This window comes from Oncorhynchus clarkii, chromosome 4 (genome assembly GCF_045791955.1).
Source record: "Oncorhynchus clarkii lewisi isolate Uvic-CL-2024 chromosome 4, UVic_Ocla_1.0, whole genome shotgun sequence".
Classification (NCBI taxonomy): Eukaryota; Metazoa; Chordata; class Actinopteri; order Salmoniformes; family Salmonidae; genus Oncorhynchus; species Oncorhynchus clarkii.
Window position 1 is genome coordinate 35,546,776 of NC_092150.1, and position 17,673 is coordinate 35,564,448.

A 17,673-nucleotide genomic window follows, 5' to 3' on the forward strand; every position below is an offset into this window, starting at 1 on the left:
ATCTCACTCTCTCCCAACTTAGCCATTGCCTCCCTGACAGTCTCTGGCTCTTCCCTCTGCTCAGCCGCCAGCTCCATGTGCCCCCCCAAAAAAAACTTGGGGCTGTCCTTGAGCTTTCTGTAGCCGTGAACCCTGTCGTCGTCGATGTCCTCCATTATCTCCTTCCGTCTGTCGCCAAGGAAGGGTTTTGCATCTCCCCATCACTTCTTCCCATGTCCAGAACTCCTTCCCTCTTGGGGCACGCTGCTTGGTCCTGGTTTGATGGGATATTCTGTCACATTCGTCGTAATAATTCCAAGCTGCAGCGCGATACGGTTTCCACATATTATTTATTAGAAATGCACAAAACAACAAAGAAAGAACGAAACAAACAACGAACCGTAACTAAAAGTTGTAACATACACTAACTCAAAACAATATCCCATAAAACACAGGTGGAAAAAATGCTACTTAAATATAATAATGAGACAACAATAGCCAGCTGCCTCTAATTGGGATTCATATCAAACACCAACATAGAAAAACTAAACTAGAACCCCACATAAAAAATAATAACTAGAATACCCCCAAGTCACGCCCTGACCTACTATACCATAGAAAAACAAAGGCTCTCTATGGTCAGCAGGTGACATCTATGGCCATGACTGTCTGTGAGTGGTTGCATTTCTCCACCCCTATCCCTTGTCTGTTTACAGGAACAATGGTGAGGTGTCTGCTCTGTCCCTACAGATTGCCCTTTAACCTTGGTAGCCTTCTGCTTAACTTGTCCAAAGTACGGTATCTTTAAAGCTATTCTTTTTTATTTGTATCTTTTTCTAGTTGAGTATATTATTTATATTGTCTTGTGTTGTCCTGTGTGTAAAACTGAATAAACAGAGTTTTCAACAACAACAAAAAAGATGTCATACCACACCACTGCACAGATGGTGAAGCGGTATGATCCCACCTCCTCTGACAAGGACTGGGCCTCAATCTTTATCACAGTGTCTTTAGTTTGATGCCTCACCTCAATCAGTGCCTCTCTCACCGCTGCTGCCTGATACCTCAGTGGCTCGACACTCAACTTTACTCTCTCACCTTGTATCAGTCCACATCATCAAAGTGATGTCCACATGTTTTTTCAGGATGGCCCATTGCTGTGTGGAGGCTGAGAACAAGGTGTACAGTTTGTGTAAGATACCAAAGTAACCTGTGACATCGGCAAACTTTTAGCAGCATCAGCCACAACCAGGTTCAATGTGTGAATGGCACAAATAGAGCTCTTGGATTCATTTCCTGGAGTCTGGCTTGGACACCTTTGTTTTTGCCTCTCATGTTGGCCCCATTATCATAAGACTGTCCTCTGCAGTCCTCAAAATGAATTTTTAGCTCCTCTAATCTTTTGAGAATCAGGGATGCCAAACGTTGATCCGTGGTCTCCTCTGCCTCCAGAAACCCCATAAAATGTTCCTTTATGTGGGGCTCGTCCTTCAGTGACACAATCCTAATCACAACTGACAAATCTTCAGTGTGGCTGACATCTGAGGTGCAATCTAGAATGATAGAGAATAATTTTGCCAGCTTGATGTCACTCACCATTATTGAAATGACCTTGCCGCTCAACAAATCAATGAGTTCATTCTGTATTTGGTGGCCAAGGTAGCTGGTGCTGTGACTCCAGATCCCTTTTTGGACACGGTTAAGGTGCTCTTTCATGACTGGATCAAATTATGCCATCAGTTCAACCTCTGAGGAAATTTCCATTTGATGGAAAGTACAGTGTTTGTGTGTGTCCCCTTAGTGCCAGATTTCTAATTGCCAGAGACTGCACAATAGCTGTCAGATATGTCAACACCTCTCTTCATCTTATCCTCTCAGCCTCCATAAGAGTCTGCAGCAGTAGCAGAAGAGGCTGTTGTTTCTTTCAGAATACACCAACCAACTACAATATGGAAACTTAAAACTTTGCAAAAGGATAATTATCTATTTTGTTTATGTTATGCAGGGATGCACACATAAACACGTGTGCGTGTACCCACACACACACACACACACACACACACACACACACACGCACAAACATACCTGAAGAATCCTGCTGGGGAGAAGTGGAAGCAAATGGGTCTTCATCCTCATCCTCAGGCTAAGACAACGTTTGTGAAGACACCTGTGTGGCTGAGGGTGCTCCAAAATATTTCAGAAGTGCCCCTGAATTTGCATTGAAATATAGTATGTGTCTGAAACTCTAAATTGTTGCACAATTAAATATACATGTCATTATGCATAATTTATCAAATTTTCAGAACATAACAGGAATCAAATTAACCATACAACCACCTTGGCTAATTCTAGGCATAAGTCACCCCAAAAGACTCAATATATCACAAAATATACAAAATATCAGCATAATAGTTAGCCTACAGCATTGGAAATTCTCCTTACTGAGCTCAGGACCTGCAGGCTACACACATTGTCATGATGAAACTGTGTTAAATTATATCCAATGTTATGTAAGCTAGTCGGACAGAAAACGGTATATTGTCACCCGATGTGTAATAGCATAGCAACATAGGCGAACAAACATACGTGTTATACTAGCCTATTTCATTAAATCCATAATATTATACTCATAAAGAGATGACATAGCTGCGTACCTTTATCTTTTGCTCATTTCTCCTCTTCTTCTTTCCTCTTTTTCCTAAACTGGGAACCTGATGGCTTAGACCTTTTCCTGGCCCTTTGTGTTGATTTGGCACTCGAGCATCAACACATTACTCAACCCCCCAACACACCTTGGTGGTGTGCAGACTGGTTTTATATTATTCTGAACCATTTCACACAAACCAGAAAAAAATGCAACAACATGTCTGTGAAACTATATATTCACAGTATTATGAATGAATTGTTGTTTATTTGGTAGCATTTCGTAGTGTGACTGTTTTGACTAATTGCATTAGAAAGTTAGAAGTTAGAAGTGCACTATTTGATAGATTCCCCGGCTCCCCCTACCTCGGGCTTCCAGTGGGGAGACCTGAGGTCAACCAACCCCCGCACCCCTCTCAATCTCTACTTCTGAGTGGGAGACCTTCACATGCAGTAGCCTGCCTGGCTCACAATCTAGAATCAGGGTGCCAACTCCGACAAGGTTAATTGACCCACAGTCCCACACGGTGACATGATATCATTGACGTGACGTGCAAATGAGCGATAGAAAACTGATATTTATTCAAGCAGGGTAGCCTAGTGGTTAGAGTGGTGGACTAGTAACCGGAAGGTTGCAAATTCAAACCCCCGAGCTGACAAGGTACAAATCTGTCATTCTGCCCCTGAACAGGCAGTTAACCCACTGTTCCTAGGCTGTCATTGAAAATAAGAATTTGTTCTTAACTGACTTGCCTAGTTAAATAAAGGTAAAATAAATAAATAAAAATATGAGAGTTGTACTCCAGTCTAGTAGGTGGCGGTAATACAACATATAACAGATTCCAACATCCCTTAAACATCATCGAAGAAGAAGAAGAACCACGTCCTTCGTTGAGATTGGCGGAGGGTTGACTGTTCAGAATCACAATCCCATTTAATAGAAGCATCTAACTTCATAGCTAGGAGAAGAATCAAGCTCTGGAGTAACTGGTAAGTAAAACACGTTTTTTGTAACTGTAGCTAGCTAGCAGTAATACTTGTAGTTTCGATTGCAAAGGTTGCTATGTAAAATTAACATTTGATTGCGTTTCCTTCGAAAGCTGTTCGTGTCTAGCTAACTATGTTATATGATGTATATTATGTCCACTATGTTAGCTAGCTAAGCATTCTCTTGCTGACACACCAGACCGTAACATTGGTTCAGTTCAACCCGCTCAAAAAACGTTATAGCTAGATAACATTTTCTCTTAAATTGCCAAGGCTAGCTAACTATAACATGATGTTCCTCCATGGTCCATGCTATACAGAATCCTTGGGACGTCCTAGCCCAATACTGGACTAAAGGACACTACACGTTCTGTTTAAAGGGCTAATAGAGCCCCACAGTTGAGGTGTCATAATCCCCATAAAACCCAGCTGTCAAACAGGGAAATGGTATCAATCGAAATAGTTTTTTCCACCATTCATTTTTTTTCATAGGGTATTTTAGAGACACTTAGCTATACTGAACAAAAATATCAACGCAAATGGAAAGTGTCCTGAGCTGTTTCATGAGCTGAAATAAAAGATTCCAGAAATGTTCGCTCAAAAAGCTTATTTCTCAATGTTTTGCACAAATGTGTTTACATCCCTGTTAGTGAGCATTTCTCCTTTGCCAAGATAATCCATCCACCTGACCAGTGTGGTATATCAAGAAGCTGATTGAACAGCACGATCATTATACAGGTGCCCCTTGTGCTTGGGACAATAAAATGCCATTCTAAAATGTGCAGTTTTGTTACACAACACAATGCCACAGATGTCTCAAGTTTTGAGTGAGTGTGCAATTGGCATTCTGACCAGGAAAGTCCACCAGAACTTTTGCCAGAAAATTAAAGGTTAAAATCTTTACCATAAGCTGCCTCCAACATTGTTTCAGAGAATTTGACAGTACGTCCAACCAGCCTCACACCTGCTGACAGTGTGTATGGAGTAGTGCTGGGTGATATGGCCAAAATATAATATTTCTGTATTCTTCTATTTTTTTTAAAAATGGTATTTTATGTTTTTAAATAATAAAAGTTCAAAATATATTTTGAGTAGTGTGTAACCCTAGGGTGGCAACACATTCTAAGTGATTGCAATGGGTCTTAATCCATTCTGATTGTTTTTTGGTTGAATTGAACAGTATAAAACAATTTTCAGCATTTGATCAATTTCTGCATTTCCTGCACTCATTTGAGATAATTTCCACACTGCAGCGTAGGGCTGAACGATATGGGCAAACAATAACCATATGTTGCGATTTGACTTACGATCTAGAGCAAAACACTTGGGTGAACAGTTGGAATCATGTAAATATAATGATTTAAATTCTATTCCCTGACACCCAAAAGTACTCGTTACAGTTTGTATTATGTAACCACTCCCTCTTCAAATCAGGTTTGATTGGATAAAGCTGTTCCAAAATGGTCTTGAAGGCTTCTCTTTGTCTGTCCAATGTAGAACACCTTCCACTGTGGACACTCCAATATGTAGTGTGGTTTTGCAGTTAATTAAATGCTTGACTTGATACTCCATTTTAGAAGCTGTGTCAACAAAATACTTTATCTGTGCAATCAATGGTTGCACTGATTGATTTGAAATGCCTCACTTTATTTGCCACATGAGCCGAATACAACAAGTGTGGACTTGACCGTGAAATGCTTACTTACAAGCCCTTACTTACAAGACAAAAATGTTATTATTGAGGGTCCATTCAGTCAGTCAGACAATGAATTCTGTGGGAGGCATCCGTCTCAGGCCGGGTTCTCAAGAAACGGTGCATAGCTGCCAAACCTTGTTCATGCTCAGTGGTGGTGTATAGAGACTCCACATCCATGGTGACTAAAAAGGAAGCTGTACCTATATTGTTAAATCCCTTGATTTTGTTCAATACATCTGTGGTATTTTGAAGATAGGCTGGGAGTGACAGCAGAAAAGGCTTAATAAAGTAATCAATGTACTTAGATGGGTTCTGTCAGACTTTCATTACCACTAATGACTGGTCTGCCTGGGGGGGATTTCAAGATTCTTGTGGACTTTTGGAAGATAAGAATGAAGCCATATGCGGGCTGCCATTGAAAATACATTTGAACTCATTGTCTGAAATGTAGCCATTCTCCTTTCTGTGAGGAGCCCTTTCAATTCAGTTTTTAGGTCCTTTGTATGGTTGAATGTAAGAGATTGGTAGAATTCATCGTTGTCTAATTGACGGTAGTGGATTTTCCATTAAGAAGCCAACTGAAAACTGCATCGTCATCAACGTTGTTGCTTGTGCTACATTGACCATGCAGACTGAAAGCAAGTGTCTCGTGGTCGAGCAACAGAGAATGCGCTCCTTGAGTGACAGAGGGCGGGGCTAGGTTTGCTTGGAGAGGAAACTATTTTTTTAAATTGCCGTTACACACGGTGTATCGCATTTAAAAAAACAACATTCAAGTACAGTTATAGAAGGTAAAGTTAAAAACTCAAACCGGTCCATGCCTCAATACCGGTATATCGTAAAATACGGTATACCGCCAAGCCCTAGTATGGAGTTGTGTGGGCGAGCGGTTTGCTGATGTCAACGTTGTGAACAGAGTTCCGCATGGTTGCGGTGGAGTTATGGTATGGACGGGCATAAGCTACGGACAAAAAACCCAATTGCATTTGATCGATGGCAATTTGAATGCACAGAGATACCGCGACGAGATCCTGAGGCCCATTGTCGTGCCATTCATCTGCCCCCATCACCTCATGTTTCAGCCTAATAATGCACGGCCCCATGTCGCACGAATTGTACACAATTCCTGGAAGTCTGACCATGTCCCAGTTCTTCCATGGCCTGCATACTCATCATAAATGTCACCTGTTGAGCATGTTTGGGATGCTCTGGATCGACGCGTACAACAGCGTGTTACAGTTCCCGCCAATATTCAGCAACTTCTCACAGCCATTGAAGAAGAGTGGTACAACATCCCACAGGCCATAATCAACAGCATGATGTGGCAAATGGTGGTCACACGAGATAGACTGGCTTCCTCATCCACACCCCTACTTTTATTTTATTAAGGTACTGTATATGTGACCAGCTGATGCATATCTGTATTCCCAGCTGTGAAATCCATAGATTAGGGCCTAATTTATTTCAATTGAATGATATCCTTATGAACTCAAAGTATTTAGAAATTGTTAAATGCTGTGTTTACAGTATACATAACATGAAATATATTTTAGGCCAGCTGTTGATTTTGGAAAATTTTCTTTTGAAATGACATCCTTGAAGTTACATCCTCTACCTCTTCCTGTGAAAAGCCTAGGTTAATACCCTATATTCAACCTAGTTCAAATCTACCCAGATCTATATAAAATACTGTTGTGTACTCTATTGCTGTCATTGTCAAGCCAAACATGACAATGAGTGACAGGGAGTTGTCATAGCACAAACAGACTGGCACTCAGGCTAGTAAAAAAATAGACTAGTAGTGTTTTAGTCCACTCCCTCTTGGATTCTTTCTTGGTTACTAAAGGAATTTAATCTTTCAAAATGCTTTTCAAAATGCTGGGACAATGCCTCATTGTGTCTCACTACGTGTCCCAGAACCTGTAAGTGTAGGCGTATGTATCACACACCCACCCTTTGACAAACTGTAGATTTGTCAAAGGGATATTTTTTTTCTTTACTGTGTGTAGCCTCGTCCCCGGGCTTGACAGAAAGAAAGAGACGGCTGTTGGAGGAGATTAGTCTTTTAGTAACTCTAAAAGCTATGACATCAACTGGAGGTGTACCTGTGTATGTATTTCAAGGCCAACCTTCAAACTCAGTGCCTCTTTACTTGACATCATGGAAAAATCTAAAGAAATCAGCCAAGACCTCCACACACGTGTACAATTGTTTGTACAGATGAACAAGTATAAACACCATGGGACCACGTAGCCGTCATACCGCTTAGGAAGGAGACTCGTTGTGTCTCCTAGAGATGAACATACTTTGGTGCGAAAAGTGCAAATCAATCCCAGAACAACAGCAATGGACCTTGTGAAGATGCTGGAGGAAACGTGAACAAAAGTATCTATATCCACAGTAAAATGAGTCCTATATCGACATAACCTGAAAGGCCGCTCAGCAAGGAAGAAGCCACTGCTACAGAAACACCATTAAAAAAAAGCCAGAATACAGTTTGCAACTGCACATGGGGACAAAGATCGTACTTTTTGGAGAAATGTCCTCTGGTCTGATGAAACAAAAATAGAACTGTTTGGCCATAATGACCATTGTTATGTTTGGAGGAAAAAGGGGGATGCTTGCAAGCCAAAGAACATCATCCCAACCGTGAAGCACGGGGGTGGCAGACTCATGTTGTTGGGGGTGCTTCACAAATAGATGGCTTATGAGGGAGGAAAATTATGTGGGTATATTGAAGCAACATCTCAAGACATCAGGAAGTTAAAGCTTGGTTGCAAATGGGTCTTCCAAATGGACAATGACCCCAAGCATACTTCCAAAGTTGTGGCAAAATGGCTTAAGGACCACAGTCAAGGTATTGGAGAGGCCATCACAAAGCCCTGACCTCAATCCTATGGAAAATGTGTGGGCAGAACTGAAAAAGCGTGTGCGAGCGAGGAGGCCTACAAACCTGACTCAGTTACACCAGCTCTGTCCTGAGGAATGGGCCACAATTCACCCAACTTATTGTGGGAAGCTTGTGGAAGGCTTCCTGAAACATTTGACCCAAGTTAAACAATTTAAAGGCAATGCTACCAAATACTAATTGAGTGTATGTAAACGTCTGACCCACTGGGAATGTGATGAAATAAATCCTTCTCTCTACTATCTTGACATTTCACTTTCTTAAAATATAGTGGTGATCCTAACTGACCTAAGACAGGAAACCTTTACTATGATTAAATGTAAGGAATTGTGGGGCCTCCCGGGTGGCGCAGTGGTTAAGGGCGCTGTACGCAGCGCCAGCTGTGCCATCAGAGTCCTGGGTTCGCGCCCAGGCTCTGTCGTAACCGGCCGTGACCGGGAGGTCCGTGGGACGACGCACAATTGGCCTAGCGTCGCCCGGGTTAGGGAGGGCTTGGTCGGTAGGGGTGTCCTTGTCTCATCGCGCACCAGCGACTCCTGTGGCGGGCTGGGCGCAGTGTACGCTAGCCAAGGTGGCCAGGTGCACGGTGTTTCCTCCGGCGCATTGGCTGGCTTCCGGGTTGGAGGTGCCCTGTGTTAAAGAAGCAGCGGCTTGGTTGGTTGTGTATCGGAGGACGCATGACTTTCAACCTTCGTCTCTCCCGAGCCCGTACGGGAGTTGTAGCGATGAGACAAGATAGTAGCTACTACAACAATTGGATACTACGAAATTGGGGAGAAAAAAAAATTCAATTTTTTTTGTTTTTTTTCAAATGTAAGGAATTGTGAAAAACTGAGTTTAAATGTATTCGGCTAAGGTGTATGTAAACTTCCGACTTCAACTGTAGATTACCTTGAACTTCACCGATCTACATGTAAGCAATTCACTGTTCTCTCTCCTGCTCCCCTCCCCTCATTTCTCTCTGTGTGTGTGTGCGTGCGCAGATGGGAGATCGTAAAGTGGATCAAAATGGTCCTATGCGGGTGTTGGTGACTGGGGGAACTGGTCTGGTGGGCAGGGCCATAGAACATGTGGTCAAAGAAGAGGGAGGGGCCAGGGAGGGAGAGGAGTGGATCTTCCTCTCGTCTAAGGACGCAAACCTCATGTGAGAGCTACACACACACACACCTGACCCAACATTCTCTCGCCTGCCTCAGTCCTTGCTCTGGGTGGCTTTGTCGCCCAGCCTCTGAGTTCCTGTGTCTTTGAAAAGTCAAGCTAACTCGTGTGTGCTCCCTCAGGGACATGGGTGAGACACGGGCTGTGTTTCAGAAGCACCAGCCCACCCACATCATCCACCTGGCAGCCATGGTGGGAGGGCTCTTCAAGAACATGAGGGCCAACCTAGACTTCTGGGTAAGTGGTTCAGGAGTTGTGATGAAACGGGCTGCATCCCGATTCTCCACACTGTTCCCGAAGTGTGCACTTGCACAATTTTCTCACATTACTTTTACAATGGTGGAAACTTTTACCAGTCCTATGTCTTAAAATCCATGATGAGGAGTGTGCAAGTTGACACATCTCTATCGGCACCCTAATCACTAACTATAGGCCCTGGTCAGAAGTAGTAGACTACAGTATATCGGGAATAGGGTGCCAATGGGGACTCAAACTTATCCATCCATGTGTGATTTTGATCATGTTTATTTACCAATGTGTTCATCCATCCATGGTCTCCAGAGGAACAATATCTACATCAATGACAACGTTCTTCAGGCAGCACACGAGGTAGACGCTGTCAGGGTGGTCTCTTGTCTCTCCACCTGCATCTTCCCTGACAAGACTACCTACCCCATTGACGAGACCATGGTAACGGCGCGCGTGCGTGTGTGTGTGTGTGTGTGTGTGTGTGTTGTAGACATGATGGTAGTTGACTCTCATCTTTTTTTCCAGATCCACAACGGCCCTCCTCATGAGTCTAACTATGGTTACGCCTACGCTAAGAGAATGATCGATGTCCACAATAGGTGTGTGCTTGTTTTATTTAAAGTTTCTCCGGTACTTTTGTGTACTTTTTAGCCAGTTATGAAACTAGCGGTCACGAGACAAAAGTGGTCCCCAACATGTGCATAATATGCCACATATATGCAGATATGTGCACCACGTCATTGCGATTTCTCTCGCTCTGCTGTTTGCATCTTCCTAGCTGTCACTCAAATGGCAAGGGGCTAAAGCTGATTGGCTGGAACTCGAATTGCAAGGGAGCTGGCCCACAGTAAAACAAATTTGGGGAAATGGCTCAGCACAGCTCCCAGAAAACAGTCGCTTTCAAACTAGGGATGTTGTGGCTAATTGAGGTAAGACAGTAATTCTGCTCATAGATTATGCATGTGTAAACTACACATTAATGCATCCAGCCCAAAGCGGGAGGTTTAAAAAAATACTTAGTAGTCGCCAAAGTTCCGGAGCATGTCTTTAACCTTTATTACAAGGGAGACTAGAAGGGTATACTACGATTTGAAGCTAGCCAGCTTCAGTTACCTTCGTGTTCCAGCTCTGGCTTCATCTGTACTACGACCATGGATATTGCTTGTCCTGCTAAAGCTAGCAGGCAGGTAACTGCGTGCATGTCGCACTTGGCTAGTCGAGCGCCGATCTCTTCGTTGGGATAATGCTGAAACATCAATCGAAGAGTTATCTTGCAAATTTAGCAGGCTATGGTGCGAAATTAGGCTTGATGAAGTGCCGTCTTCATTTTATTACTTAATGCTGATTTTTGATCTTATCAATGTTAGTTCTGAAGGATTCGTTGCCATAAAAATGTACCTGGCTAAAAGGTGGTACCGGGTAAAAATGTACCTGGCTAATTTCAGTGGTACCGGTTATCCCGCGTTAATCTCCTAACTCCTCAAACCAAGTGCGTAGTATGGCCAAAAGTATTTGGACCCCCCTTCAAATTGAATTCGACTATTTCAGCCACACTCATTGCTGACCGGAGTATAAAATCGTGCACGCAGCCTTGCAATCTCCATACACTTTGGCAGTAGAATGCACCGTACTGAAGATCTCAGTGCCTTTTCAACATGGCGCTTTCATAGGATGCCACCTTTCCAACAAGTCAGTTCATCCTGTTTCTGCCCTGCTAGAGCTGCCCTGGTCAACTGTAAGTGCTGTTATTGTGAAGTGGAAACGTCTAGGAGCACGTCTATGTGGTGGCAACATAAGCTCTCAGAACGGGACTGCCGAGTGCAAAGGGGGGACCAACTTCATTTTCATGCCCATGATTTTGGACGGGCAGGTGTCCAAATACTTGTGTGTGTGTGTGTTGCAGGGCGTATCACCAGAAGCATGGGCGGTGCTACACAGCAGTGATACCAACAAATGTGTTTGGTCCTCATGATAACTTCAACATTGAGGATGGACATGTACTACCAGGTCTCATACACAAAGCCTACATAGCTCAGAGTAAGATAACAACTACACAACACCTACTAATAGCTATAACGATATCTATTTCTTTATTCTCCAGCCAACTGTAGCCTGCTATCTTTTTGGGGTCTGTATACTGCAATTTGGTTTATAGCTCTGAATGTATACAAAAGTGTATAACATTTATTAACTGTATAAAACCTTTACAGTATACCTCCCTACATCTAATCTCTGTTAATCCATATTTGCAGAACTTGGTCAGCTGCGTGATTAACTCTGTGTTCATAGTGTTAGAAATTCTTAGTTCTGCCAAAAACGACGTCCCCGCCCTCACGAAAGGAAGCTCTCAGCCAAATAAGCTCTTTTCTGATCCGTGTGGGCACATGCCCGAAGCACTCGAGGCAAAGCAGTTTTAGCACCACCTTCGCCCAGTCCTAATACGTCCAATTAGCCAGTGAGGAAATAATTAAAAAATAACTGAACTAATGCTGCTCGGCTCTCACACGTCCCATTCATCCCTGGTAGATTCTCCCTGTCTACACGCAGAATCTGCCCACGGGAAATTATATTTCTTCTAACAAGCCTTTACTCATCCGTGTGTTAGAGGAGGGCAGTCCTTTGGTGGTGTGGGGCTCAGGAACTCCCAGAAGGCAGTTCATCTACTCATTGGACCTGGCGCGTCTCTTCCTCTGGGTGCTGAGAGAGTACCATGAGGTGGACCCCATTATATTGTCTGGTGAGCCTTGCGCTTGCACGCGCGCGCACGCACGCACGCATAAACACACACACATTAAACAAAATATTATTTTCAGGATTCAGTGTTGTCTCCCTCTCATTTTGTATTTTAGTTGGTGAGGAGGATGAGGTGTCCATCAAGGAGGCAGCCGAGGCCGTCGTCGAGGCGCTGGGGTTCAAAGGTCAAGTGACTGTATCCTTTCAACTGGCTGCATGGCCAGATTACAGCGCTACCACACTCCCTCTCTCTTGTACTCATTCTCTCACTATCACACACGCACAACCTGCCAGTAGTAGTGGCAGTGGTACCCGTGTGTGTTTGATTCCCTAATTCATGACCTCCAGTATGACACTACCAAATCGGACGGTCAGTTCAAGAAGACTGCCAGCAACGCCAAGCTGCTGCAGCACCACCCCAACTTCACCTTTACCCCCTTCAAACAAGGTACCTACTTCTCTAACCCCGGCAATTAGAAAAAAAAACAAAAGTAGATTGGGCTGATTTTAAAACATTATTATTTTTATTTGCACATTGAACCATGTTGCACACCGTAGTTCAAAAACTCTTGTTCTAAAACAATGTATCTGTATTCAGCCATCTTTTTATTAACGTTCGCAATTGCTGATTCTCCTTTTTGTTCTTCCCTCTTCCCTCTGTCGCAGCCTTGAAGCAGACGTGTGATTGGTTCGTGGCCAATTACGACAACGCCCGCAAGTGAATATTCCTTCAATATGATTGAGTCGTGGGTAACTGCATACATGGAGTGTGTCTGACAGTGGGAGGATCAACAGAAGCCGGTGTATAGAAAGTGAATCCGCTAATTGGGCAGATTTGTTGCCACTCAGATTGGGCTGCACGACGGGTTGATTGTTGACAACTGTAGCATTTTAGCTAACCCTTTTCCTAACCTACCACCAGGGTTGGGTAGGTTACATTCTAAATGTAATGTACCTGTCCAAAATTGTAATCAATGTGAGTGTGTTGCTATGGGTTATAGTAGTAAGAGCCAAATTCAATATTTTATCCCCCCCCAAAAAGTGGTGATACCTACAGGGGTCTTACAATTCTAAATCAAATAGCTAAATAATCCATGGTATGACCGTCTTAAAACAATTCCATATGTTAGTTTAGTAAAATCCCCCCCTGATGTTCCATCGCTGTTGATCCACTCACTTCTTTTGAAACTCCCACTACTCAGTCACACTTAAAGTATGTAGTTACCTATACTTGATCTGATTGGCTGTCAAGCAACAGTCCCAGGAAGGCAGGAGCAGGAAGAGGTCATGGGGAGTCAAATCTTCAGGAGTTGAAGGTTCTAGAACTGAAGAATGTACTAATCAGACCTCGCATGAAGAACGTTATCTGTCATTACATTGTCTTGTCAGATTGATGTTGGCTCGTGCTGGAGTGAGTGGAATTTGCAGTGTAGCTTGTAGTGTCTGAGTTGATCTCTCAGTATTGTGGAATAATTATAATGTTAAATGTAGGTGGCGGCGTGCACATTACATTTCTGCGAATGCCAATTCATTTAGAGAACATGTCGCTGAAATTCCTTGAAGAATGTGAAGTTTGGGCTTGTCTGAACGTTCTGTCTAAACCACTTTGTATGAGTCCCAAACTGCATCATATTCCCAATATAGTACACTACTTTGGACCCAGAGCCCTATAGCACTATGTAGGGAATAGGGTACCATTTGGGATGCATCCTATTAAATTATGTCTGGAGTGACCAGATGGACTCCACTGTCTCGTCTCCCCTGTCCCCCTAGCTATAATCATGCCTACACCATAGGAATAGAATTGTCCAAAAATAAACCACAATACGAAGGCTCTGGTGAATTCTGTTCTACAGAGTGGGCTGTTCACACTACTCACAATTTGTCTACTGTATCATCTGATGCATGTTGGGTTTAAATTTTTGTTCTATATACAACCATTTCAAAGATTTTACTGAGTTGGTTCATATAAGGAAATCAGTCAATTGAAATCTGTACATTAGGTCCTAATCTATGGCTTTCACATGACTGGAAATACAGATACAGATAAAAAAAATGGGCCTCAGGATCTCGTCACAGTATCTCTGTGTATTCAAATTGCCATAGATAAAATGCAATTGTGTTGTCCATAGCTTATGCCTGCCCTCACCATAACCCCACTGCCACCATCGGGCACTCCGTTGACATCAGCAAACCACTCGCCCGCAGGACTCCATATACGTGGTCTGCGGTCGTGAGGCTGGTTGGACATACTGACAAATTCTCTAAAACGACGTTCGAGGCAGCTTATGGTAGAGAAATTAACTTTCAATTATTTGGCAACAGCTCTGGTGGACATTCCTGCAGTCAGCATGCCATGTGCACGCTCCCTCAACTTGAGACATCTGTGGCATTGTGGTGTGACAACTGCACATTTGATTGGCCATATGTCTCCAGCACAAGGTACACCTGTGTAATGAACATGCTGTTTAATCAGCTTCTTGTTTTGCCACACCTGTAAGGTGGAAGGATTATCTTGGCCAAGAAAAATGCCCACTAACGGATGTAAACAAATGTATGCACCAGATTTGAGCGAAAAGCTTTTTGTGCATATAGAACATTTCTGGGATCTTTTATTTCAACTCATGAAACATGGGGCCAACACTTTACATGTGTTTATTTGTCCAGTGTAGAATACTAGGTGGTTTGAGAGGTTCTTTTATATCTATCTTTACAAAAAACTAATTGTTTTAAAGGGTGCAGTATGTATATTGGTGGCAGGCTGAGAATAAATCAAGAATGTTTATTTTAACCACTGTCTGGATGTCATTGTACAACTACTTTCGGCCTTGCCTTGGTGCAGAACAGTGATGCAGTGTTGTGGCTCCTGGGTGAAGTGGGGGAAATTCACCCCAGGCCAGGCAAACTTTATTCTACACCACATATGTCAGAGTCAAGGCCCGCGGGCCACATCCGGCCCGCAAGAAGGTTTTTTACGGCCCCTGGGATGATCTTGATTTATTATTAGAACCGGCCCGCAGCAAGCCGGCAGCCCGCAGATCTTTTACACGCACCAATACTACATTTCCCACAATGCAAAGGTGACGCACCGAGCAGTAGGCTGCTTCATTTCAATATTTATTGGCACAGCAGTCGTCAGCATCACAGTAAAATTAACTTTCAGATACCCATCAAAAATGGCAAAACGGAAGGTGGATACTGAGAACCGGGGGTTTCAAACAAGGTGGGAGTCGGAGTATATGTTCACGAAGGTAGCTGGAAAATCTGTGTGTCTTCTGTGTGGAGAAAGTGTGGCGGTACTGAAAGAGTATAATCTGAGACGACATTATGAAACGAAACACGCGGACAAAAACAAGAATATGGACATGGAACAAAGGCTACAAAAGGCAGAGGAATTAAAACGAGGCCTCAAATCTCGACAGGCTCTGTTCAAAAAAGCCAAATCACAAGGCCAGGCTGCTGTCAAGGCCAGTTTTATTTTGGCAGAAGAGATCGCTAAATCAGCCCGGCCATTTACGGAGGGGGATTTCATCAAAAACTGCATGATTAAAGTTTGTGACGAAGTTTGCCCAGAAAAAAGGCAACTCTTTAAATGTGAGTCTGAGCAGAAACACCATTGCCGAGAGAGTAGACCAGTTGTCCATCAATCTAAAAGAGCAGCTTGTGAAAAAGGGAAAAGATTTTATTGCATATTCCTTGGCTGTGGATGAGAGCACCGACATTTCTGACATTGCCCAGTTGTCAATTTTCATCCGCGGAGTGGACTCCAACCTAAGCGTGACAGAGGAGTTTTTGGCTTTACGTCCTATGCATGGCACAACTACGGGGCATGATTTGTATGAAGAGGTGTCAAGATGTGTAAATGAGATGGAGCTGCCTTGGGAAAAACTTGTGGGTTTGACAACCGACGGAGCACCTGCGATGTGTGGACACAGGAGCGGACTGGTGGCGAAGATACGGGAAAAGATGCAAGAGGAAAACGCGACAGGTGAGCTGACAGCTTATCATTGTATCATACACCAGGAAGCGTTGTGCGGTAAAGCCTTGAAAATGGAGCATGTAATGAGCATCATCACGCGCACAGTTAACTTTATCAGAGCCAAAGGTTTGAATCACCGCCAGTTCAAGGCATTTCTGACGGAGTTAGAAACGGAGCATGGTGATTTGCCTTATCACACAGAGGTGCGATGGCTAAGCCAGGGAAAGGTGCTTCAAAGATGTTTCGAGCTTCGTGAGGAGATTTGTCTGTTCTTGGACAGCAAAGGGAAAGACACAACACAACTCCGAGACGAAATGTTTCTGTGTGAAATGGCTTTTCTGTGTGACATTACGAGTCATCTGAATGCAATAAACTTGCAGCTGCAGGGTCGGGATCGTGTCATCTCTGATATGTACAGTACAGTGAAGGCATTTAAAACCAAACTGACTCTGTGGGAGACGCAGATGCGGAAAGAAAATTTGAGCCACTTTCCCAGCTGCCAGACCATGAAAGAGAAGCTCTCTACCAGTGCGTTCCCGAGCACACAGTTGGCTGATAAAATAGGTATGCTTGCCGCTGACTTTCGACGCCGATTTGCTGACTTTGAAGCACAAAAAAGCAGGTTGGAACTGCTCGGTAACCCATTTGCTGTTGACGTGGAAAGCTCACCACCAAACCTCCAAATGGAGTTGATTGACCTCCAATGCAATGATGCACTGAGGGCAAAATATGCGGCAGTGGGTGCTGCGGAGTTCGCCCGTTTCCTCCCCGGCACAATGCCCCAGCTGCGCATCCAGGCTGCTCAAACGTTGTCTATGTTTGGCAGCACATACCTGTGTGAACAACTGTTTTCTTTGATGAACCTGAACAAAACATCACACAGAAGTCGACTTACTGCTGAACACCTCCACTCAATTCTGAGGATTTCTTCAGCTCAGAGCCTTACCCCGAACATTGATGAACTTGTGGAAAAGATGGGACACCACCAAGTATCACCCTCAACCTCAAACAAGTGAACATTACTGTGCAATCACATATTTAGAGTTTTTACTCAGTTCAAGTTTAAAAGTTAAAATTTAATATTTGTTTTCACTGCATGTTACTTCTCCTTAAACAAAGTGTTGTTTTTGATTAATAGATTTTTGCACTTTATTTTTTTGTATTTCAATCCAATTATATTTTAAAAATATTTCAGTTGAGTGGATGATAGAAAATTGCTATTATTGTTTTTTCTTTGAAGTAAATTTAGCCCACTTTTGCTAAAATAGAAAATATAGTCTACTGATGGTGCCTTGAATACCGGTTTCTTTCATTTAATGTTCATGTTATGGGGATATTTAT

General features: G+C 43.3%; 1 protein-coding gene across 1 annotated transcript; it reads left to right on the forward strand.

Annotated features, from left to right (window-relative positions):
- Window positions 1–3,476: 3,476 nt before the first annotated feature.
- On the forward strand, window positions 3,477–15,144 carry LOC139406755 (GDP-L-fucose synthase-like). Its single transcript, XM_071149756.1, has 10 exons — window positions 3,477–3,612; window positions 9,197–9,357; window positions 9,494–9,608; window positions 9,933–10,061; window positions 10,146–10,219; window positions 11,524–11,657; window positions 12,226–12,357; window positions 12,470–12,549; window positions 12,702–12,801; window positions 13,020–15,144. Exons 2-10 carry the CDS (start codon window positions 9,197–9,199, stop codon window positions 13,073–13,075), a joined length of 981 nt encoding a protein of 326 aa, XP_071005857.1. The 5' UTR covers window positions 3,477–3,612; the 3' UTR covers window positions 13,076–15,144.
- The last annotated feature ends 2,529 nt before the right edge of the window (window positions 15,145–17,673 follow it).